At 46.6% G+C, this 24,287-nt stretch overlaps 1 protein-coding gene across 1 annotated transcript; it reads right to left on the bottom strand.

Moving 5' to 3' along the window:
- Window positions 1-598: 598 nt before the first annotated feature.
- On the bottom strand, window positions 599-16,054 carry LOC135054665 (NACHT, LRR and PYD domains-containing protein 3-like). Its single transcript, XM_063957906.1, has 8 exons — window positions 16,001-16,054; window positions 14,125-14,415; window positions 12,137-12,175; window positions 9,859-11,542; window positions 8,502-8,600; window positions 7,328-7,495; window positions 5,559-5,729; window positions 599-2,162 (listed from the first exon to the last, which is right to left on the bottom strand). The coding sequence occupies exons 1-8, from the start codon at window positions 16,020-16,022 to the stop codon at window positions 1,994-1,996; spliced, it is 2,643 nt and encodes an 880-aa protein (XP_063813976.1). The 5' UTR covers window positions 16,023-16,054; the 3' UTR covers window positions 599-1,993.
- Window positions 16,055-24,287: the final 8,233 nt, after the last annotated feature.

Genomic DNA, 24,287 nt, shown 5'->3' with positions numbered 1-24,287 from the left:
CGGTTTCTAATTGGGAGGGGGATATACCGGACTTCCCGGCGCAGTCAATCCTACTGAAATCCTGTCAGTTTACATTTAAATATTTACACTCGGCTCAGCTTCAGGAAGTGTACTTTAAGTTACTACATAGGGCTTATATAGCTCCAGCCCAAAGAGCACATATGATCCCGGACGGGACTAGTGAGCGCTTAAAATGCCGCGTGTCAAGAGCATCCTTTTTTAATTGCTTTTGGACATGTAGGAAAATTGCTAAGTTTTGGAACAAAGTTATTGTTTTCTTTAATCAAACTCTCTCATTGGGGGTTGCCAGAGACCCCATAGCCTGTTTATGTAATTGTTTTGAGGGCTGGCCTCTTGGCCCTGATAGGAGGCGAGTCACGCCCATTCTCACGGTCATTCTCACGGTGGCTAACAAAGTCATTTTGAATCATTGGACGAAAAAGTCGTCTCCCTCTTTAGGGGAACTAAAAAATGTGCTTTTACGGGTTCTCTATTTTGAACGCCAAGCCACCTTGCCAGACATTGAGAGGGGTGTTGCTCGCTTTTATTCCAAATGGGAGCTTTACATTGACAGTCTAGACATTGCTACGCAGGGTCATATTGAAAGGCTCTTTGAAAATACCTCTTGGATTCTTTATAAACGTGTAGATGCTAATTGATATGCGTATGCACCTTGATGTTTTGAGGTTGATGAGTTCATAGATTGTATGTACTGTATGTACTCCACGCGACTACGGAGTGAATTGTCTTGTCTCCCCTCTTCCCCTCTCCCTTCTTGTATTTCCCTTTATCATTTTCTGATGTTTATTTAGTGGTTGATATTAGCTTATAGTGTATGAGTACAGGATATGCGGAATTATTTGACACGAGCTGCAGGGTACTGTGATACCCGCAATTCTTGGATTGTGGGGATGTATGTATTTCTGCCTTTCCTGTATTTTTTTTTACTCACCACTGTATGTAACTCTTTACCTTATGAAAATAAGAAAATAAAAACAGTTTTACAAAAACACAAAAAACAAAAACAGCAGATGATGGCGGCCATGTTTAGCCACTGGTGTTATTATTGCAGCAGAAAAAAGCCTCGCACTTGTATCTGTATTATAGCAACGACAGTGTCGGGGAACACTGCACAACATAGCTGCATGTCCACGCTCTACCAGCCGACTCCAGTCTCCCCCTAAATGTAGTGCTGCACACTACAGGAATCAGTGGATAAATGGAGACCAGCCAGGAGTCTTCTGCAGAAAACACCAGTGAAATTGGGTGCACATAGGGGCTGCATGTGAGCACTCTGCTCCTGCTGGTTCCAAGGAAAGAGGTGGCCTAATTTTCAGTCCAAGATGGCTGATGCTATTCTGATACAGCAGTTTCACATCGGCCATCTTGGATTTCAAATGAGTCTGCCTCTTCCCTGGGAGCTGGCAGAGTTGCAGGGAGGAGACACTTTAGGTAGGGAATAGGGATAGCCTTTGGTGTGCTTACCATCAATACTGAAACTGTAATTGGCCATCAACTGTTAGCAACCTATGCAATAAAGAACCATCAATAGTTTTGCCCACCGATGGTCATCCATGCACTTTCACTCACCGGCCCATGGGCCAAAAAGAACATGGGGATGGGGTTTTGTGGGTGCTCTAGCGGTTGGAGTTAGGCTCCATGTCCCCGGGGGGTGGAGGGTGGGGGACACAACTCTGTATCATTGATGGCGGAGAGCCATTGGATCTCTACTATCGGTGGCAAAACTTATATCGGTGTTTAACCATTAAGGGTTTGTAACCATCCATGGTCGACTGCCAACACTACTAGGGAGTGTGTCTGCCAAAGGGATGTTTAGGTGGACATCTTAACCCCTCCCCCCGTGAACATGCCGATGGTTGCTAGATGATAATGGAATCTGCTGCTGAAGCACACTGACACTTGTACGTCTGTATATTGTAGCTTTGTGTGTAGTTTCTATATGACTACTCAGAGCACATTCAGTGACTGCAACTCAGTCCGCAAACACAATCTGCAGAGGCGGCCTCACACCCTCCACCAGTTTCCCTTCAGCCTCCTCCAAGTGGTTCTCCCTCAGGTCCAGTCTGATCAGGGAGCGGTTGGTAAGGAGAGTAGAGCGGAGATCATCGTAGCAGGACACGGTCAGGCCACAGCCCCGTAACCTGGAGGAAAATGAGGTATCTGGATGAGTTCATGTCTTACCATTTCCAGTCTTTCACAACTGAGAGTATTAACAGTGGGCCTGATACAGAGGTGGCAGCAAATGCCGCCTGTCAGGGCCGTTACTAGGGCCGAAGCAGCCTCTGTCTGCAGCTGTATTACATGTGGACCAGCCATCCGCATGTAATACAGCTGAAAATGTCCCTGCCAAAATGGCCACCGCCTTATAGGAGACATGCCTTAAGTCCTACTGGACCTCTAGTAACAGGGAATTGACACAGGAGCTCAGAGAGTTACCCAGAAGTGCTGGGATCGCGCTGATATGCCGGTGGCCAGGACGGGGGGGGGGGGGGGGAGGGGGGAGATGCGAGCACCAACCCCTGACAATGAGGAGGGGCATATTGTGGTGTCAGGGGCATAATGTGTAATGGGCATTACTGTGAGGGGGAAATTATGGTGTTCGGGGGCATAATATGTAAGGGGCAAAACTGTGTGGGGCATATTTTCAAAGTTTATACTGGGAACCAGATTGGCCAGTAACGTCCCTGCTGCCAGTTACAAGAATTCCATATGCAGCTGAAGTGCAAACGTATGCAAATGGGTATTCCCCACGTGTACGAGCGGGACCTCCCTCATCCGTACATATTCGGACGATGGAGAGGGTTGTTAACATTCAGTATCTTTCAAAATCTTGTTTAGGGTTAAGGGTGAGAGTTAAGGTACTAGTGTTAGGGTTAAGGGTGAGAGTTACAGTATTAGTGTTAGGGTTAAGGGTGAGAGTTACAGTATTAGTGTTAGGGTTTAGGGTGAGAATCAGGGTACTAGTGTTAGGGTTTAGGTTGATAGTTAGGGTATTAGTGTTAGTGTTTAGGGTGAGAGTAAGGGTATTAGTGTTAGGGTTTAGGGTGAGAATTAGGGTATTAGTGTTAGGGTTTAGGTTGATAGTTAGGGTATTAGTGTTAGTGTTTAGGGTTAAGGGTGCGAGTTAGGGTATTAGTGTTAGGGTAAGGGTGAGAGTTAGGGTATTAGTGTTAGGGTTAAGGGTGAGAGTTAGGGTATTAGAGTTAGGGGTTAAGGGTGAGAGTTAGGGTATTGGTGTTAGGGTTAAGGGTGAGAGTTAGGGTATTAGAGTTAGGGGTTAAGGGTGAGAGTTAGGGTATTGGTGTTAGGGTTTAGGGTCAAGGGAGAGAGTTAGGGTATGGTATTAGGGTTAAGGGTGAGAGTTGGGTTATTAGTGTAAGGGCTTAGGGTTAAGGGTGAGAGTTAGGGTATTAGTGTTAGGGATAAGGGTGAGAGTTAGGGTATTAGTGTTAGGGTTAAGGGTGAGAGTTAGGATATTAGTGTTAGGGTTAAGGGCAGGGCCTTTGCTAGGGTGTTCGGCGCCCCCCTGCAAACTATAAATTTGCGCCCTCCCATTTTCCTTTGGGGCGCGCCGGGAAAAGGGGTGTGGTCTCACAAGTAAGGGGCATGGCCACACAGTAGTACCCCCATTTAAAATTACGCCACAATGTAGCACAATCTTATTAATTTTATACGTAATGCCCCACCCGTAGTAGTAGCGTCCTTATACGTAATGCCCCACCCGTAGTAGTAGCGTCCTTATTTGTAATGCACCCCAGTAGTAGTAGCATCCTTATACATAATGCCCCCCCAGTAGTAGTAGCATCCTTATACATAATGCCCCCTCAGTAGTAGTAGCATCCTTATACATAATGCCCCCGAGTAGTAGTAGCATTCTTATACATAATGCCCCCCCAGTAGTAGTACCGTCCTTATACGTAATGCCCTCCCGGTAATAGTAGCGTCCTTGTACATAATGCCCCCCCAGTAGTAGTATCGTTCTTATACGTAGTGCACCCCAGTAGTAGTATCGTCCTTATATGTAATGCCCCCAGCCCCAGTAGTAGTAGCGTCCTTACATGTAATGGCCCCCCCAGTAGTAGCGTTGTTACACGTAATGCCCCCCTGTAGTAATAGCGTCCTTATACGTAATGGCCCCCCAGCAGTGGCGTCCATAGAGCCCGCGCACAGACATACCTCACACACACACAATTCACACATATATACACACACACACACACACACACACACTTCTCTCTCACCCTCCACTTACCTAATCCAATCTCCCTCTGTACAGCAGCCAGGTCCGTGTAGCTCCACCCCCTTATGACCAGTTTAGCCACGCCCCTTGCCGTCCCGTGTAGCTCCGCCCCCTTCTGTCCCGTACTCGGCGCTCTCACACAGATGAGATGAGGTGAGGGGAGGGAGGAGGCGTATCATGCTGCAGGTGCCCGCTGCCAGTGCCTGTCATACAGTGACAGACAGCAGTGGCAGCAGCAGGGGGGACAGGACGGCGCAGCAGGGAAGGAATGCAGAGCAGGGGGAGCGCCTCTCCGTCCCAGCGCCTCCCTGCACTGCATCCCTTCGCTGAGCGGGTAGCGCCGGGCCTGGTTAAGGGTTTGAGTTAGGGTATTAGAGTTAGGGGGTTAAGGGTGAGAGTTAGGATATTAGTGTTATGGTTAAGGGTTTGAGTTAGGGTATTAGAGTAAGGGGTTAAGGGTGAGAGAGTATTAGAGTTAGGGGTCAAGGGAGAGAGTTAGCGTATTGGTGCTAGGGTTAAGGGTGAGAGTTAGGGTATTAGTGGATCATTGGATCCTCATCACTGCAGGGTTAAACATCGAACATTTGGCCGAGGGTCTCGACTATACATGAGACGTCACAAGCCTGCAAAGGACTTCATTCCGCTCGCCCCCTGACGTCATTCTGACGGTTGGGATTCCGGCGTTGGTATTTTGACAGTTGGGATTCCGACCGCCGGGATCCCATACCCAACCCAAGGGGTGTTCCTGGATGGTGACTGAGGGTAACAGGGGTGGCTGAAAAGATGCATGGACATGGCCTGTCTTATGGTTGTGGTAAATGCCACTACGGAACCCTTCCCCGGTGTACATATGTCTGAACGTGCAAGGGCTCTGTACGAAATACATGAGACTCGTGCACAGATGGAAAGCATTGCTCCACTGCATACAACATGGCAGCTGCATCCTGACTCAGGACCTGTATGTGGTCATTGTTCCCGGACATATGTAACGTGCTTCTTCTGCTGTGTCCTGGGAGTACATACAGATGTCGTAGATTATAATGTAATGGTCATGAAAGAGGAGTCTGGTTAGACTCTGGGCATCAGGGTCACTAGGAGAACCCACGCTGTCTACGATCTAGTGCACATGTGTAGGTCTCCGGCAAAATGGCACGGCGGACATTTTCCTAGTGATTTTCCTACTGTGCATGCACAAAGAGACTGGGAACATGGCCACTGTGCTAATTTCCCTCTGGTTACTGCAGCGCCTCTGCTATAAATACAGTATGTCTGATATAACTACTAGGACTGCTCTTACCTAAGCTCCTGCAGGATACAGTCCGGGTGCCTCACTCCCTGGCACAGAAGTCTCATTCCCGAGTCCTGCAGATGGTTCCTGGACAGGTCCAGTGTGATGAGAGTGCGGTGTGTGATAAGAACAGAGCGGAGGTCAGCACAGCCGGAGGAGGTCAGGCCGCAGCTGCATAACCTGGCGGAATATGAGGGATCTGCATTAGGTCATTTATTACCACTTCCGGCCTCACCCTCAGCCTGACGTCACCACTGACCATGGTGCAGCTCCAGTACTGGGTGCATGTATCCGCTATTAGGCTGTAGGTGAGATAATGTGACTGAGTATAACTGAGAGTAAGTCATGTGTGACCACTACCAAAGACTGCTCCTAAGTAAATAGCAGCAAGATTATTAAATCTAATCCCCCCACCCCACCCCTAGTCCACGGCTTACCTCTCCTGTGTCCCGGCAGTGTCGATCAGGCTCACAAGCTGCTTAGGACTATTAGGTTGGGATATTTATGGGCTTATTTATCAATGAGTGATACATTTCACCGTGAGTGATAAATTGCACCAGCCAATCAGCTCCTAACTGCCATGTCACAGACTGTGTTTGAAAAATGACAGTTAGGAGCTGATTGGCTGGTGCAATTTATCACTCATGGTGAAATGTATCACTCATTGATAAATTAGGCCATTATAAGTATCTCCTCATTTGAAACATGGGGGTAAATGTTATAGGGTGTAAGTTGCCAGAGGTGCGGGACTTCGGGCGAGAATGCCCGTATTTTTAAAGAGCCAATCATTTACAAGGCAAAGCCAACCTGCTTTAAATCACATTGCGCCTATTTGATTTTGTCTTTTCATATTATTTTAGTATTAAGACTTTTGATAAATATGCTGATAACATAAAAGGAAATGGCAGTATCTAGTTTATTACTTTTTCCCCTGCATGGACTATGGGGGTAATTCAGACCTGATCGTAGCAGCAAATTTGTTAGCAGTTGGGCAAAACCATGGCCCTCATTCCGAGTTGTTCGCTCGCTAGCTGCTTTTAGCAGCTTTGCACACGCTAAGCCGACGCCTACTGGGAGTGAATCTTAGCTGTGCAGAATTGCGAACGAAAGATTCGCAGAATTGCGAATAGAATAGCGATTAGAAATTTCTTAGCAGTTTCCGAGTAGCTCGAGACTTACTCTGCCACTGCGATCAGTTCAGTCAGTTTCGTTCCTGGTTTGACGTCACAAACACACCCAGCGTTCGCCCAGACACTCCATAAAACGGTCAGTTTCCGCCCAGAAACACCCACTTCCTGTCAATCACACTACGATCACCAGAAAGATGAAAATTCTTCGTTACGCTGTGAGTAAAATACCAAACTTTTGTGCTAATTTTCTTGGCGCAGATGCACTGCGAACATTGCGCATGCGCAGTTTACGACTTATCGCACCGATGCGAAGAAAAAGAACGAGCGAACAAATCGGAATGAGGGCCCATGTGCACTGCAGGGGGGCCAGATATAATATGTGCAGAGAGAGTTATATTTGGGTGGGTTATATTGTTTGTTTCTGTGCAGAGTAAATATTGGCTGCTTTATTTTTACACTGCAATTTAGATTTCAGTTTGAACACACCACACCCAAATCTACCTCTCTCTGCACATGTTATATCGGCCACACCTGCAGTGCACATGGTTTTGCCCAACTGCTAACAAATTTGCTGCTACGTTCAGGTCTGAATTACCCCCTATGTCGTTTATATTACTGAGAGGACTGTTATATGGATAACGTGCTTACACAAGTGTCTGTAGGCTGCAGTCCGGGTGTCTCAGTCCGTCACACAGAAGCTTCGCTCCCCCCTCCAGATTGTTCCCTGACAGGTCCAGTCTGACCAGAGACCGGTCTGTAATAATGACAGGGTGGAGATTATCGCAGCAGGAGGAGGTCAGACCGCAGCTATGTAACCTGATGAGAGATGAGGGATCTGCATTAGTCCAATTCTCACCATTTCCAGTCTCCGATTCTAGGTCTGTGAATGCAACCACAATCCTCAACACACACGCAACACTTCCACTGGTTTAGGATATGGGTGGGTTAGGATTGGGCCCCACCAGGGAGGGTTAGGAAAGTGCGATAATAATCCCAACGGTCAAGTTGCCGGCTGTCACATGACCGACTGTGGCATCCCGACTTTTAGAATACCAACAGGAGATGGTGCAATTAATTTATACCTCCCCTGCCCCCACTCCTAACCTTTACCCGCCTGGGCTGGCGGCTAGGGCTAAGATAGTGGGGGGTGGCAGCTACGGCTAATCACAAGGGGTGGCGGCTAGGGATAAGACTAGGGTCGTGGCTACAGCTAACCCCCACTGTAATACCTAACCCTAATCCCCCCCACACCAGTCCCTAACCCTAGCCCTCACCCCAATACTTACCTTTGGGATGCCAGCGGTCGGGGTTCCGGCATCAGGATTCTGAGTGGTGTCGGGATTACGGCACCGGTCACCTGACCGCCATGATAATGACTGCATCCTGGCAGGGCTGCGTGTGGGGGGTGGGGTTAAGTTTAGTCTTCGGGGAGAAGGTTAGGGTTAGACTGCAGGGTGAAAGGTTAGGTTAGGGAGGAGGAGAGGTTAGGGTTACAGGCTGGGTTAGGGTTAAGTTGCCAGGCTGTGAGGTTTAGGTTTAGGCTGTGGGGAAGGGGGGGGGGCTTGTTAGGTTTAGGCACCACCAGGGAGGATTAGGGTCAGTCTGTAGGGAGGGAGGGTTAGGGGGGTAAAAAAGAAGGAATAAGGATACTTACCTCGCAGGTGTCGGGATCCTGCGAGTTGGGATTCCGCTGTCTGTATTCTAAATCCGAATCCCAAGTGTCGAGATCCCAATACCATCTCCAGTACTATATAGGACCTCACTACATTACTAGGCCTAAGTGGTTCTTCATTCACCTTGTTTTACAGTATAATTTACTTACACCAGTTCCTCAACTTGACACTGTTTAAACAACCCGGAAAAGTTGGATCCTGCCTCAAACCCGTCTTCCTCCTTATCGGGAAACCTGCATCTGGCGAAACTGCCGAACACACAGAAACACAAAACGCTTTTACTGCAGAGAATCACATGAACCGCTAAAGCTTATAACAAGCAAAGTAATATATCCTGTGAGCTTTAGAAAGCACTGACCAGGGCCTTGAAAATGGCTACTGCACCATTTTCCCAAAGACTCCCTGCAGTGCGTGCGTGGTGGGACTTTGGAAGGGTAAGTACAATTTTATGGGTACAGGGTGTGCAGTGTGGGCCCCTCTGGAACCAGGGGCCCATGTGCACCACATACCTTGCACCTATCACAGATACACCAATGGCACTGACACATTATAGTTTCCAGTAAACCCCAAGCCTTAACCAAGAACCCACCTGGGTTTGGCTGCCTCCAGGTCTGACATCCCAGCAGACAACAAGAATGGTCAGCAAGTCAATAAGCTCTGTGTACATAGCTGACTTCAAAAAGAACCAATTCAAAAATCATCAGAGATCATGATACTGGTCCTTTCCATCCCCAGCAGAGCCATGAGCCTATACCCATAATGCTTCACCTGCAATACTGCTGAAAGGAGGTGGGTGGAAGAGCCAGAAGAAGAGGGAAGCCAAAGGAATGCCAATATCAGATGGTCACTAACAGCTAAACATTACACATTATATTGGGCACCACGCGGATATTTAAAATGCTGGTCTATAGATTTATATACAACATGGAGATACATAAGACATGAGTAACAGACTGATAAATGGCAGCTGAATAACAAACCATAAATTATTATTTATGACATCCAGTACACTGAAGGCTATAGAACATCCTTAGATGGTACAGTATCTGATACACTGTCATCTATACCAATGGTTCCCATACTCGGTCCATAACCTGGTTTTAAGTATTTCCGTGGCTGAGCACAGATGGTTAAATCAAATTGACTGAGGTAGTAATTAAGTCACCTGTGCCCAGGCCTGGTTGTCCTTAAAACCTGGACCATTAGAGAGCTTTGAGGACCACAATAGAGAACCTATGATCTATACTATAATTCGCTATGGTCTGTCCCATTTCAAACATGCATGCAAATGTGAAAGAGATGGGTTGGACCTACTACCAGCAGAAGCTGAGGACCATGCTGTTGTCCAGGAACAATATAAGTATAGCAGTGTGAGGCCCATAATGAGGTCACTTCTATAGTACCTCATATTTATTCATTTATATTAGTATCAAACTTTTGATTTACTTCCTAAAATCCTAAAGCCCAAATTGTAGCTTTGTTCTCAGTAATAAGGCAAACACTTACCGGAGTTTTGAAGACTTAGAAAGTGCTGGAGCTATAATGTCCCGAGCGTTTGGCCCTATTATGTGGTCATGAAAAGATGCAGTATATTTGTTTGTGCTTCTCCCCAGGCAGTAGGCTACAGCCCGGTAACCAATGTTCTCCTGGTCACTTTCTTCTCCATAAAGACCTTTAATTTCCACTTCAGGGAAGTAAGACATCATTCTCCCCACATAGTCCTCATCCTGAGTCTCGTACAGGCAGCCTAGTATCTCATTGTGGAAGTGTGATGGACGTCTCTTTAGCCATTCCTCCAAGATTAGTTTGTCACTAAAGGAAATGGGACAGCCAGTGGTCCGCTGAGCCTCCTGAATCTGTTTCTCACTAGAAAGACCAAATAAGAACCGTACAGTTAGTTTTAGATGCGTCTGATCTTCCGATGCCTTCAGTAACTCTGTCACTTTCGTCGTTCTTTCCGATTTCTCTTCCAGGACATAGTGGAGAGCAGCAAAGAACTCCTGCACACTCAGGTGGCTGAAGCTGTAGCAGGTGCTGGTCTCAACACCCCTTTGACAGACATTCTCATTCAGAAACACTGACTCCAACATAGAGAGTCCATGTCTCTCAAGATCCGATTCTTTGAACAGAATTCTCCTGTCCCAAACACCATCATTGGCCAAAGCACTCAGCTTCCTTATACATGCGCTTAAAGGCTGGGCAGAGCCCCTGCCATGATACTTAATTAAAACTTTAAGGTACAACAGGTAAATGGATGTGGGTGTCCTAGAATCAATCACACGTGAGCCTCCTCTAAGTTGCTGCTTTATTATAGTACATAAAATCCAGCAAGTTACAGGGACAACGCACAAGGTGGACAGAGTATTATTGTCCTTAATGGCACTAAGAGCCAAGTCCGCTTGTTCTTGGGTTTCAAAGAAATTCTGGAAATATTCCTCACGCTGCTCTCCTGTAAACCCCAGAATTTCCACATATCGAGGAGTGTGATCTACACCCTTCAGCTTCATCATCGAGAATTGTCTTGTGGTGATGATCAGAGAACTGTCTCTGAGCAGCTTTTTTCTCAACAAACTGTTTAGAAGGACTTCTTTGGAGACCTCCTGAAATGGGTCATCACAAACCTCCGTGTCATTGATTGATGGGAATTTTAATTGATCGAAACCATCAACAATAAGAAGTATTGTCTCAGAGTCAATGAAGATTGATCGCAACAGATTAGAAGAACATTTCAGTCCGCAAAACCTGGATATATATCTGGCCAGGCTGATATTACCAGTGAAGGTGCTGACCGCTCTACAGCTCATGTAAAACACAAAATGAAACTTGTCTTTATAGAGATTCCCGGATGCCCAGTCTAGCATGATCTTCTGGGAGGTCATCGTTTTTCCTATCCCGGCAGGTCCTTGTAGCACCACAATCTTGGGAATAATCCCATCATCTTGTGGCTGAAACAGAGCCTGTACAGTGGTTGGAGAATACTCCTCTGATGATCTGCTTGCCATAATCTGTAAGTGCCTCTGGCCTGTAGAAGTTATTTCTTGTTGTCTCTCTTCTTCATTACGATGATTCTTGATCAGTAAAAGACTGGTATATCGTTTCTTTGTGTTGACCGCCTCCCCAATCCTTGCATTACTATCTTCAATACAATGGTATTCCTTTACCGTGTCATTCGCATATCTTATTCTGCAGTCTGAATAGAATGTAAATATATATATATTAATAATAAATTCTAAATACTCTGAAAAACCAAAGAGATATGTTAATATAATTCTAAATTCACAACCTTAGTACAGCTCCTCCACTTCAATCAGGATTTGGGCAACAAGTATATAAAAGGCTCATTCCATGACAGAAATTAAAAATAAGCCATGACCTTGTATTTGTTACCAAATAACAGTCCCTTTATAGTATTACAAATTGTTATGAGGGATGGTCAACAGGGCTATAACATACCCTGTGCTGGGCCCCTAGAACATGTGATGTCATAGCCCCTAGTGGCTTCCAGTTTCTGGCCACATTATGTTGGTGCACCTTTATGTTGGTGCACGTTTATCTGATTACAGCAAAATTGCATCTTACTTGCTTATAGGGACAACTGATCCCAGGATAGCCTGTCCAACTACACGATTTGTAGTCACTTGGGAGACTCGATTGCCACTATTTGTTTAGCATAAGTCTAACACGTGATTAGATGCAGAGTTACTATAATAGCCTGCGTGACTGTACTTTTTTCTCATTGCACTTTGCAGCATATTAAAGCATTCAAAGATAATGTGTTACTGACCTTGAAGTGTTATAGCTGCTGATATCTCCTGTAATTTCCCTGTAAATAAAAAAAGTAGACAGAATATAAACAGCATTGAAAGTCACAGTCATCCCGGTGGCCTGAACTTGTTAAGAATGCATTTCAAGGATGCAGTTAGAACCAGAGATTGAACTGGCTTTGGACCTTGGACTGCTCTAGATTCTAAAATGAAACCACTTTTACAAACACTGCAGCTCAGGATCATTATGTGGCCTCTCTTCGCCTCTGCCATGAGAACACCAGGACCAGACGTAGTACCCCTCCATCTGAGAACATCATGACTGCCACTAGCCTACCCCTCAAGGTGAGCAGGGAGCTGTAGGTGAAGAGCACCAGGACCAGGCTCAGCAGGGACATTACCATCCCCACGTTCTCATACCCACCCGTACTGGTCCCATGATACCAGGACATTTATAGTTTTATCAAATTACCTGCAAATGTTTTCTTACCATGTGCCTTTTCTTCCCTTTCATGCAGTGTACTTCCACACCACCGTGTGCTATTCCTGTAATGTGCACCACCACTGAGGGTTGCCTCGGATGGCTCCTCCGCAGGGCAGAATGTCCCTCACATGGATCTTTCCGAACAGAGTATATCATACTACTACACAAGGTCCATAGGCATTTCTATAATGGGTGTAGTGTGCACAGTGCACACAGGCCCCTGGGTCATGGGGGCCAACACCGCACACACTGGACCCATAGAGTATACTTACCTCTCCAGAGTCCCACAGCAGCGGCCCTGCAGTGCAGGCACAAATTACTTGGAAAATGTCCGCCACTGCCATTTCCGAGTAATTTGCCCATGTGCACTGGAAGTGTCCCCAGGAACAAGGCGCGGGCGCCATGTTCCCAGAGACCTGCGCATGCACAGTAGGCTCTGGCTTTATGCCAGAGTCTACTAGCTGCAGGAGAGGAGGGGGCCTGCAATGGAAACTGCACACGGGTCCCCTCCTCTCTTAAAATGCCCTTGACAAGGTCAGTTTTCCCATATATGCATTGGGCCCTTGTATAGTTTACCTACTACAGTGTAACCTTCGCAGTGCACCCAACATGGCTGCCTCATCTGGAACGCTTGTGGATGGGATGAAAAATTCATGGCCCTGACGGTTTTATTGGGACCCTACTCTGAGCGTTAGTACACTGCAATCACCCCATTTGGTGTCATCTCTTCTAGGGGTAGACTATTCCAACCAGTGCCCAAGATGGCTGCTTCACCCGGGACCTGTGATGGTGGAATACACAACCTATGGAAGTTATTACTCAAAATGCCTACACTATGCTTACTGTGTGCTCTTTTTATGTCTGTGTGGCCTGTCTTTTGCTGTATTATGTGCATTGTTTTTGATGTATGTAAAGCGCCGAGAATCTCATTAGAGAAAGAGCATTCTATAATAAAATTATTATTATTAAAAATAATAATGTTATTAGGAGTTGCTGAACATCATAAGGAGCAGATAACAGGGACGAGGCAGCAGGTGATCAGTATTGCACAGAGGTGCCTCACATTAAGAATGATGACATCACTAGTCAACAATTATATCATTGATCACTAATACCCCTTTTGCACCAAAATGCCAGGTCCGACCCCTTTCACACTGCACCTTGGGCCCAGGTTATTGCCGGGTCTTCCCCCTGTGCTGGTGATCTGGCTCTCCATATGCTTTCAGTGTGACCTGGGTCGGTTGACCCCTTCACACCGTGGACTACCTGGATCGATGGGTTCAACCCTAATAGCTAGGTCAGATTCCTGGGTAACGTGACCTGAGTCATTTTCATCTGATCCTTTCATACCAAACTTCGACCTGGGTTGCCCCAAGTTTGGTGGAAAAGGGGTGTTACTGTTTAGGAAGACAATACAGGCATTTATACATGGCACCCCATGCCCCCTACTGTACGGATATAAAAGTCATAGAGGACATCTGTGACCACATACAAGCGCAGAACTGCAGGTGGACCAGAACTCACCATATTGTGTCACATCATGTTGGAGAGTCTTTGCAGGTCCCATGAGATTGATCAATTTGAGGACCTCTATGGCCACATACAGGGCTGTCTCCTCTCCATAGACATCTAAGAGGAGGTTCTTAGTGGTAACACAATCTGCGTCTTCCAGATGCCCACGTAATATGGCGGGTCGCTCTTCATAGGAGAAATCACATAACTTGTCCTTAAATCGTGTGAAGTCATATTGCATGAGGTCTTCCAGAGACTCATAGAGAATGTCTCCCGATGTCCTCCTCCCCTCACACCGAGACCCTGATGAAAACAGAATAATGTTATGCAGAGAAACACATCCACCAGCATCTGACACACATAACACAGCAATAAATATACTGGCTGCGTGACAGCTGAGTCATCTATTGCCAGTGCCCTGAGATACAGATCTCCCTGATAATATAAGTACAGGGCTGAGAACAAACAAAATCAAGCAACGCGTTTCGTAAACGTTTCTCGAGGTTTCATAGGACTCACTAAATGATTGATCTCATCTGAAAGATGGAAAATCCCTTTAAATGACCCACTGGAGAGTGTTATTAGGGGGAGAACAATTATTAAACATGTTGGTGGAAATTATTCTATGCAGGGAACATGCAATTATCAATAAAAGTAAAGGTTAAACTTACAATACTACGACCCAAATAAATTAAATACAGGTTGAGTATCCCATATCCAAATATTCCGAAATACGGAATATTCCGAAATATGAAATTTTTGAGTGAGAGTGAGATAGTGAAACCTTTATTTTCTGATGGCTCAATGTACACAAACTTTGTTTAATACACAAAGTTATTAAAAACATTATATTAAATGACCTTCAGGCTGTGTGTATAAGGTGTATATGAAACATAAATGCATTCTGTGCTTAGACTTAGGTCCCATTACCATGATATCTCATTATGGTATGCAATTATTCCAAAATACGGAAAAATCCCATATCCAAAATACTTCTGGTCCCAAGCATTTTGGATAAGGGATACTCAACCTGTATGATTTATGCAGGAATTAGGCAACTGATGGCTCCACAGCAGAGGCGGATTGGCCATAGGGTTTACAGGGAAGATTCCCGGTGGGCCGACGCACCCGCAGGGCCTGTTTAGTTTGAGCCCATGTGGTCCTATTTATAGACATAATGAATAAGATGCAAAATAATTTGCATATATGAAAATGACTTTGCCACTTAGCCTGTGATTGCAGATGATCTAGTGTATGCTCTGTCTGCCTGCTTGGCTGACATATAAGATTGAGTGAATAGTGATTGGGATACGGTTGGTGTAATAAGCAAGAAAATATATCTTTCTAAAGAATGATATCGTTTCCTAAATTCTGAAGGTGTATCATATAATGTGCTCATAATATGTAATTTTATTTCTTTTTAACTTCCCCCTTGATGCTGGACATGCCCACTATCTGGAAAGTCTTGGGGGGAGGGTGCTGCAGCCATGGCCCATGGCTAGACCTTACACCTCTGGTGCTGCCCATGTGGGGCCACTAGTACAAATTTTTCCAGGGCCACTTTTTGTTCCCAATCCGCCCCTGTGCACAGCTGTAGTGTCTCATGGGGCATGCTGGGACTTGTAATTTTACAGCAGTCTGAGAATCACAGGGTGTCCGAGTCTCATCTACAGACACAAGCTATCAGATAATAACAGGCACATGGTAGAAAGTTTGCCAGGATTTGTTGTGCAGTAACCGGTACATTATGTATTTCTCAGACATGGGAAAATATCAGTATGAGGCATTATATAACGCCAGTCAGCCTCCCAGGTATACAGTACTTATTACCCCACAGGTATATATTCTTGTTTCGATTACTATTATAATAATGAAAGCTGTCACTCACTTTTTAAGAAGGAAGCGGCCATCACACAGGAGACAACTGGGCTCTACGTATTCTAGTAGGAAATAAAAAAAAAACACAGTATGTACGACTAGTGCCCGAAACATGACATGCACTTGAGAACCAATGAGAAGCCCAGATTTTCAGATGCACCCCGACCCTGCCTCCTTGGCTATGCCACTGCCTGTTACCGTGAGCCATGATCCCATGGTGCAAACTTACTAAATGACGGATTTTGCAAGTCGCCAATTCCCAACATGTTACTATGAAAATTTAAACCGGCAATGATATTGACATAGAGACACAACGCGTTTCACTTTTAATATCACTGCCATTTTAAATTTCCTGGTTAAAGGCACAAGCCGCCGCTTAGTAACCTTACCCACATGGCATGAATTAGTGGAAAGCCTGTATATGCCTGGAGAAGCACGGAGGCCACATATGACAGGACCTTACCTCAGCGGTTTCAGGAGGCAATGGAGCAAGGAGACACGCAGCCCAGCACAGAGAGGAAGAGGCCGGCGGCAGCAGCAGCATCTGTTAGTGAATCACACTGCTAGCGCTCCCCCTGGTGGAGAGCACAGGAAACAAACAGGAAGAGACCCAGCAGCGAGCAGGCAACGAATGGAGGCTGCTAAAAAGAAGGGCCAGTCGGTGGTACTCCCCAACACTGGGCATCTGCAGGGGGTGAGTGACGTGCCAGCAATTTATGAAGATATCCCTGTGGCCACAGAATCAGATGGCCCTAAATCAGGAGAGGAGGGGGATAACTGTTACTGGGAACCGCAGCCACTTGTCATCCTCAGGTCTTCCACACTGCAAGCAGAGCAGGTTACCCTTCCCCTGGCTGCCAGTTTTTGCCACCTCGAAGGATCAGTGTCTACTGTTGCAAACCCTTAAGGTATTATCAGAGAGACACACAAGAGGATGTCCAGCAACTTCTGCAAAGCACCAGGAGCAACCAACACTACCTCCCACAACACCAGCGTGCCAGCATTCCAGCACTAGCGGGAAGCCATCAGGACTCAGCAGCGATAGTTGGGCCCAGCTGGGCATCACAAGAACATTCAGCGAAACTCCTACAACAACAGGACAGGTCTCTAACTCCAGTCCCACCTTGGTGGTTATGCCGGCTGTGCCAATCTTCACCAAGCCCAATATGGCACCGCTTAGGGGAATAACGGCCCCAGGAGTTCCATGGTTAGAGGGGGTCCTGCAGCAACAGTCCCAAACCATTCATGCCATGCCCATTATGAAGGCAGCCAAGTCTAGTGGCACCGACGATCCTTTTACACACATTTTATCTCTCCCGTCACTGCCCACCCACCGCCGGGTCACCCGTCTGCCGTATCGGCGGTCGGGCAGCTCGGTGGTGTATTGCCGTGTCTGTAGGGCCCTTTAGTCTTACCTGAGTAATTACAGAGATGAGAGACAGGACTGTATCTGTAATGACTAGGGGGGTCAATCCGAGTTGTTCGCTTGTTGCCGATTTTCGCAACGGAGCGATTAATGCAAAAATGCCCATGCGCATGGTACGCAGTGCGCATGCGCTAAGTAATTTAGCACAAAACTTAGTAGATTTACTCACGCCCGAACGAAGAATTTTCATCGTTGAAGTGATCGGAGTGTGATTGACAGGAAGTGGGTGTTTGTGGGCGGAAACTGGCTGTTTTCTGGGAGTGTGCAGAAAAACGCAGGCGTGCCAGGATAAAACGCAGGAGTGTCTGGAGAAACGGGGGAGTGGCTGGCCGAACGCAGGGCGTGTTTGTGACGTCAAACCAGGAACGAAACGGGCTGAGCTGATCGCAGTGTAGGAGTAAGTCTCGAGCTACTCAGAAACTGCTAAGAATTATTTATTCGCAATTCTGCTAATCTTTCGTTCGCAATTCTGCTAACCTAAGATTCAGTCCCAGAGGGCGGCGGCCTAGCGTGTGCAATGCTGCTAAAAGCAGCTAGCGAGCGAACAGCTCGGAATGACCCCCTATATGTAATGAAGCTGGATGAGGTAACTGGCTGCTGTTTATCCATATTAGTGTGGAGTTCCCCTTTCTACAATTGTGCATGAATCTGCCTTTATGTGTGAAAAACGGGGGTTACTTCCAGAGTGAAATGACTTTTTACCCACTTAACAGGTTATTTTTTCCCCAAAAGCCGGTCAGAAATTGTCATTTATATTTAATAACGTTTTTAACACATTACACTTTAAAACATATTTAAATATTTTATTTAAAAAATAAAGTTTATAACTTGGGGTTGTATTGCACCTCCATGTGTCTATAGGCTCCCACTGTGTAAATCACTTCCCACTCACGGCCCACATCTCCTTTCCTCGATGAGATGCAGCCGTGTCAGGTAAGGGTCAAGAAACACTTGAGATTTAATAAGTTACACAGCTTGTGAAATGATGCATTTATGCACGACTCTCAGTGAGTTCCACATCTGTCACGTGTATGTATATTTCAACTGTTCTATATGAATAATGTAATTCAGTGACACTGACATGGTCCATAGATAGTGACAGCGCTAGTTACACAGATGTGTAAGGCACAGGTAGCAGTAATTCCAGTATAATTAGCTAAGGATCAGTGACAGTAATACCCCTTTCAGACTGCCAGCTATGAACGCGGGTTATTGGCACATGAGCGGGGGTCAGGGGAGTGTCACTCAACTTCACAGAGTCCGTGGGAGGTGTAAAGGTGCATACACACTTGCCAAGAAAATGAGCGGCATCGCTCATTTTCCCCCTTCTCGAGCGGCGTCGCTCATTTTCCCCCTTCCAGAGTGGCGTCGCTCATTTTTCCCCTTCCAGAGCGACGTCGCTCATTTTCCCCCTTCCCGAGCGGCTTCGCTCATTTTCACCCTTCCCAAACACCATCGCTCATTTTCTCCTTTCCCAAACGGCATCGCTCATTTTCACCCTTCCGGAGCAACGTCGCTCATTTACACCCTTCCCAAACACCATCGCTCATTTTCCCCTTTCCCAAACGGCGTCGCTCATTTTTACCCTTTCCTGAGCAGCGTCGCTCATTTACACCCTTCCCGAGCAACGTCGCTAATTTCCCCCCTTTCCGAGCGATGTCGCTCATTTTCCCCTTTCCCGTGCGACATCGTTCATTTTCCCCCTTCCCGAGCGGCATTGCTCATTTACCCGTTCCCGTGCGACATTGCTCATTTTCACCCTTCCCGAGCAACGTTGCTTATTTTCCCCTTTCTCAAGCGATGTTGTTCATTTTCACCCTTCCCGAGCGGCGTCGCTCATTTTCACCCTTCCGGAGCAACGTCACTCATTTTCCCCTTTCCTGCGCGGCGTCGCTCATTTACACCCTTCCCGAGTGACGTTGCTCATTTTCCCCTTTCCCGTGCGACATCGCTCATTTTCCCCCTTCCTGAGCGGCGTCGCTCATTTACACCCTTCCCGAGCGACGTCGCTCATTTTCCCCTTTCCCGTGCAACATCGCTAATTTTTCCCATTCCCGAGCAGCGTCGCTCATTTTCCCCCTTCCGGAGTGACGTCACTCATTTTCTCCTTTCCCGAGCGGCGCCGCTCATTTTCACCCTTCCTGAGCGACGTCACTCATTTCCCCCTTTCCCAAGTGACGTCGCTCATTTTTCCCCTTCCCGAGTGACGTCACTTATTTTCCCCTTTCCCAAGCGACGTCGCTCATTTTCCCCTTTCCCGTGCGACACTGCTCATTTTCCCCTTTCCCGAGCGGCGTCGCTCATTTTCCCCCTTCCCGTGCGACATCGCTCATTGTCCCCCTTCCTGAGCGGCGTCGCTCATTTACACCCTTCCCGAGCGACGTCGCTCATTTTCCCCTTTCCCGTGCAACATCGCTAATTTTTCCCATTCCCGAGCAGCGTCGCTCATTTTCCCCCTTCCGGAGTGACGTCACTCATTTTCTCCTTTCCCGAGCGGCGCCGCTCATTTTCACCCTTCCTGAGCGACGTCACTCATTTCCCCCTTTCCCAAGTGACGTCGCTCATTTTTCCCCTTCCCGAGTGACGTCACTTATTTTCCCCTTTCCCAAGCGACGTCGCTCATTTTCCCCTTTCCCGTGCGACACTGCTCATTTTCCCCTTTCCCGAGCGGCGTCGCTCATTTTCCCCCTTCCCGTGCGACATCGCTCATTTTCCCCCTTCCCGAGCGGCGTCGCTCATTTCCCCCCTTCCGGAGCAATGTCGCTCATTTTCACCCTTCCCGTGCGACATCGCTCATTTTCCCCTTTCCCGAGCGGTGTCGCTCATTTTCTCCTTTCCCGAGCGGTGTCGCTCATTTTCCCCTTTCTTAAGTGACATCGCTTATTTTCCCCTTTCCCAAGCGACGTCGCTCATTTTTACCAGCTAGAATAAGGGACTGTTGTTGAATATAGGGTCTACTCAATTGTAGTCGGAAACTGCCTTCTTGTTGGAAAGACGCCAGTTTACGACTTTTTAGGATGGAAATTGTTCCGAACTATTCAATCCTTTCCGACAAGTCGGCAATTCCGACTTGTCGGAGAACACGTGGATCGGCGGAATATCCGCCAATCCACGTGTTTTGTCGGAAACGCTGCCAAACCCAACAGGTTTTAGCCCCGTTTCAGACAATGTTAATCTGACTTTGAAAAAAAGTCGGATTGGCATTGTCAGGAATGGCCAAATCCTGTCAGATTTGGCCCCTCATTGAATACTGCATTGTCGGATCTTTTCCATCTGAAAGGATCCGACAAGCATTGAATTCCCCCAAAGACTAGAAATATCATTCCCATAAGAACTGTAATGTTTCGTTGCTTGTAATATAAGAATTGAAGTATTGGGGAAGATAAAAGACTTTAGACGCAGGATAATAAATCCTCGAGGATCATTAGATCTGGAAACCATGAAAAGAAATACAAACTTCCTTTGACTTTGCTATTGATTTCTATTGAAATCCTAGGTAAGTGAACAATTACCTTGTTTCACGTTAAGAAATACATTCAAAGTCATCTGATCTTAGGAAAGCTATATAGACAAGCGTGGAATGTATTTAACCGGCCGTCAGAAGGAAACAAGAGTAGTAAAGTAAGGGACACATTAACAGACTGGGAGTAAAGAATCTCTCTATAAATTGTTTATAATAACATACCACATACCATCTGAGCCTAATTTAGGAGGAATGGGCAAAAATAAGAATTTACTCACCGGTAATTCTATTTCTCGTAGTCCGTAGTGGATGCTGGGAACTCCGTAAGGACCATGGGGAATAGACGGGCTCCGCAGGAGACTGGGCACTCTAAAAGAAAGATTAGGTACTATCTGGTGTGCACTGGCTCCTCCCTCTATGCCCCTCCTCCAGACCTCAGTTAAGGAAACTGTGCCCGGAAGAGCTGACACATCAAGGAAAGGATTTGGAATCCAGGGTAAGACTCATACCAGCCACACCAATCACACTGTACAACTTGTGATAACCATACCCAGTTAACAGTATGAACAACAACTGAGCCTCAGTAACAGATGGCTCATAACAATAACCCTTTAGTTAAGCAATAACTATATACATGTATTGCAGAGAGTCCGCACTTGGGACGGGCGCCCAGCATCCACTACGGACTACGAGAAATAGAATTACCGGTGAGTAAATTCTTATTTTCTCTGACGTCCTAGTGGATGCTGGGAACTCCGTAAGGACCATGGGGATTATACCAAAGCTCCCAAACGGGCGGGAGAGTGCGGATGACTCGGCAGCACCGAATGAGCAAAGGCAAGGTCCTCCTCAGCCAGGGTATCAAACTTGTAGAACTTAGCAAATGTGTTTGAACCCGACCAAGTAGCAGCTCGGCAAAGCTGTAAAGCCGAGACCCCTCGGGCAGCCGCCCAAGAAGAGCCCACCTTCCTTGTGGAATGGGCTTTTACTGATTTAGGATGCGGTAACCCTGCCGCAGAATGAGCTTGCTGAATCGTGTTACAGATCCAGTGCGCAATAGTTTGCTTTGAAGCCGGAGCACCCAGTTTGTTGGGTGCATGCAGGATAAACAGCGAGTCAGTTTTCCTGACTCCAGCCGTCCTGGCTACATAGATTTTCAAAGCCCTGACTACGTCCAGCAACTTGGAAGCCTCCAAGTCCCGAGTAGCCGCAGGCACCACAATAGGTTGGTTCAAATGAAACGCTGATACCACCTTTGGGAGAAATTGGGGACGAGTCCTCAATTCTGCCCTGTCCATATGGAAGATCAGATACGGGCTTTTACATGACAAAGCCGCTAATTCTGACACACGCCTAGCTGAAGCCAAGGCCAACAGCATGACCACCTTCCACGTGAGATACTTTAGCTCCACGGTCTTAAGTGGCTCAAACCAGTGTGATATCAGGAAATCCTACACAACGTTAAGATCCCAAGGTGCCACTGGAGGCACAAAAGGGGGCTGAATATGCAGCACTCCCTTAACAAACGTCTGAACTTCAGGCAGTGAAGCCAGTTCTTTTTGAAAGAAAATAGATAAGGCCGAAATCTGGACCTTTATGGATCCTAATTTTAGGCCCATAGTCACTCCTGACTGTAGGAAGTGCAGGAATCGACCCAGCTGGAATTCCTTTGTAGGGGCCTTCCAGGCCTCACACCAAGCAACATATTTTCGCCATATACGGTGATAATGTTTTGCTGTCACATCTTTCCTAGCCTTTATCAGCGTAGGAATAACTTCATCCGGAATGCCCTTTTCCGCTAGGATCCGGCCAGAGCCGGCCCTAACCAATATGATGCCCTAGGCAAGATTTTGGCTGGTGCCCCCTAGCACCACCGCTGGTTCCACCTCTGACCTTTCACCTCTTTCCCAGCACCATCACCCCTCACCCATAGCAGTCCTTATTTTGGTGTTTGTACCCCCTAAATTTTAAATAGGAACAGTTCGCACATTTGGCGCACATCCCAAAAAGGGGTGTGTTTTTGCTGGCAAGGGGCATGGACACACAATAGTTACCCCAATTCCAATTACACCACACAGTACTGCAACTTTATTCACATTTAATCATGCGATAGTGTCCATAATTCACGTTACATCACACAGTAGTACCATTTTACCTTATATACATTACTAATAACAGTAGAGTCCTTATTCACATTACACCACACCCTGTTGCTCTTTATTTACAATATATGACACAGTAGTGCTCTTTCTATACGCAATGCCACATAGTAGAGAACCTTATACACATAATGCCACACAGTAATGCATTTATACACATAATTCCACACCGTAATGCTGCTTACACATGAGACACATTATTAATGTCCTTATAAACATAATGCGCCTTACACATTATGACAACCTTTATTAATGCCCTTATACACATAATGTCCTGTACACATATGCCGCACATTATTAATGCCCTTATACACATAATGACACACATTGTGCCCCCTACACATTTGCTGCACATTATTAGTGCCCCTATACACATAATGACACACATAGTGCCCCTTATACATATGTTGCACATTATTAATGCATTTTTACATGACACACATAATGCTCCTTACACATATTCCGAACATTACTGCACAACCAACCAACTCACATGCACACAGCACTCACACTGCTGCTAACACTGTAACCGCTGCCTCTGCTTGGATACAGATGTGTCCTCATAATTCTTGCCTCAATGCTAACGTCGGGCACCTTTTTTTTATGAAAATGCATCTTATTTGCATTGCTATATGGCTAGAATGCACAAGCTGTTTCTGCTGCTTAAAATGATATGCAGCATGCCTATATACTGTGTAAGACTGTGGCTGTATCTGCATATGAAATGCTACATACAGAATATAGTCATGCCGCATATCATTTTAATCAGCAGAAGCTGCTGATGCCCCTAGGCATATCAAATGCCCTAGGCAATTGCCTAGTTTGCCTATGCCTATGACCGGCTCTGGATCCGGCGTTCAACCGCCATGCCGTCAAACGCAGCCGCGGTAAGTCTTGGAACAGACAGGGCCCCTGCTATAACAGGTCCTGTCTGAGAGGCAGAGGCCATGGTTCCTCTGAGATCATTTCTTGTAGTTCTGGGTACCAAGTTCTTCTTGGCCAATCCGGAACGATGAGTATAGTTCTTACTCCTCTCTTTCTTATTATCCTCAGTACCTTGGGTATGAGAGGAAGAGGAGGGAACACATAAACCGACTGGTACACCCACGGTGTCACTAGTGCGTCCACAGCTATCGCCTGAGGGTACCGTGACCTGGCGCAATATTGTTTTAGCTTTTTGTTGAGGCGGGATGCCATCATGTCCACCTGTGGCAGTTCCCAACGGTTTACAATCTGTGTGAAGACTTCT

The sequence above is a fragment of the Pseudophryne corroboree genome, chromosome 3 (genome assembly GCF_028390025.1).
Source record: "Pseudophryne corroboree isolate aPseCor3 chromosome 3, aPseCor3.hap2, whole genome shotgun sequence".
In the NCBI taxonomy this organism is placed as follows: domain Eukaryota; kingdom Metazoa; phylum Chordata; class Amphibia; order Anura; family Myobatrachidae; genus Pseudophryne; species Pseudophryne corroboree.
This window is presented reverse-complemented; position numbering and strand designations above follow the sequence as displayed.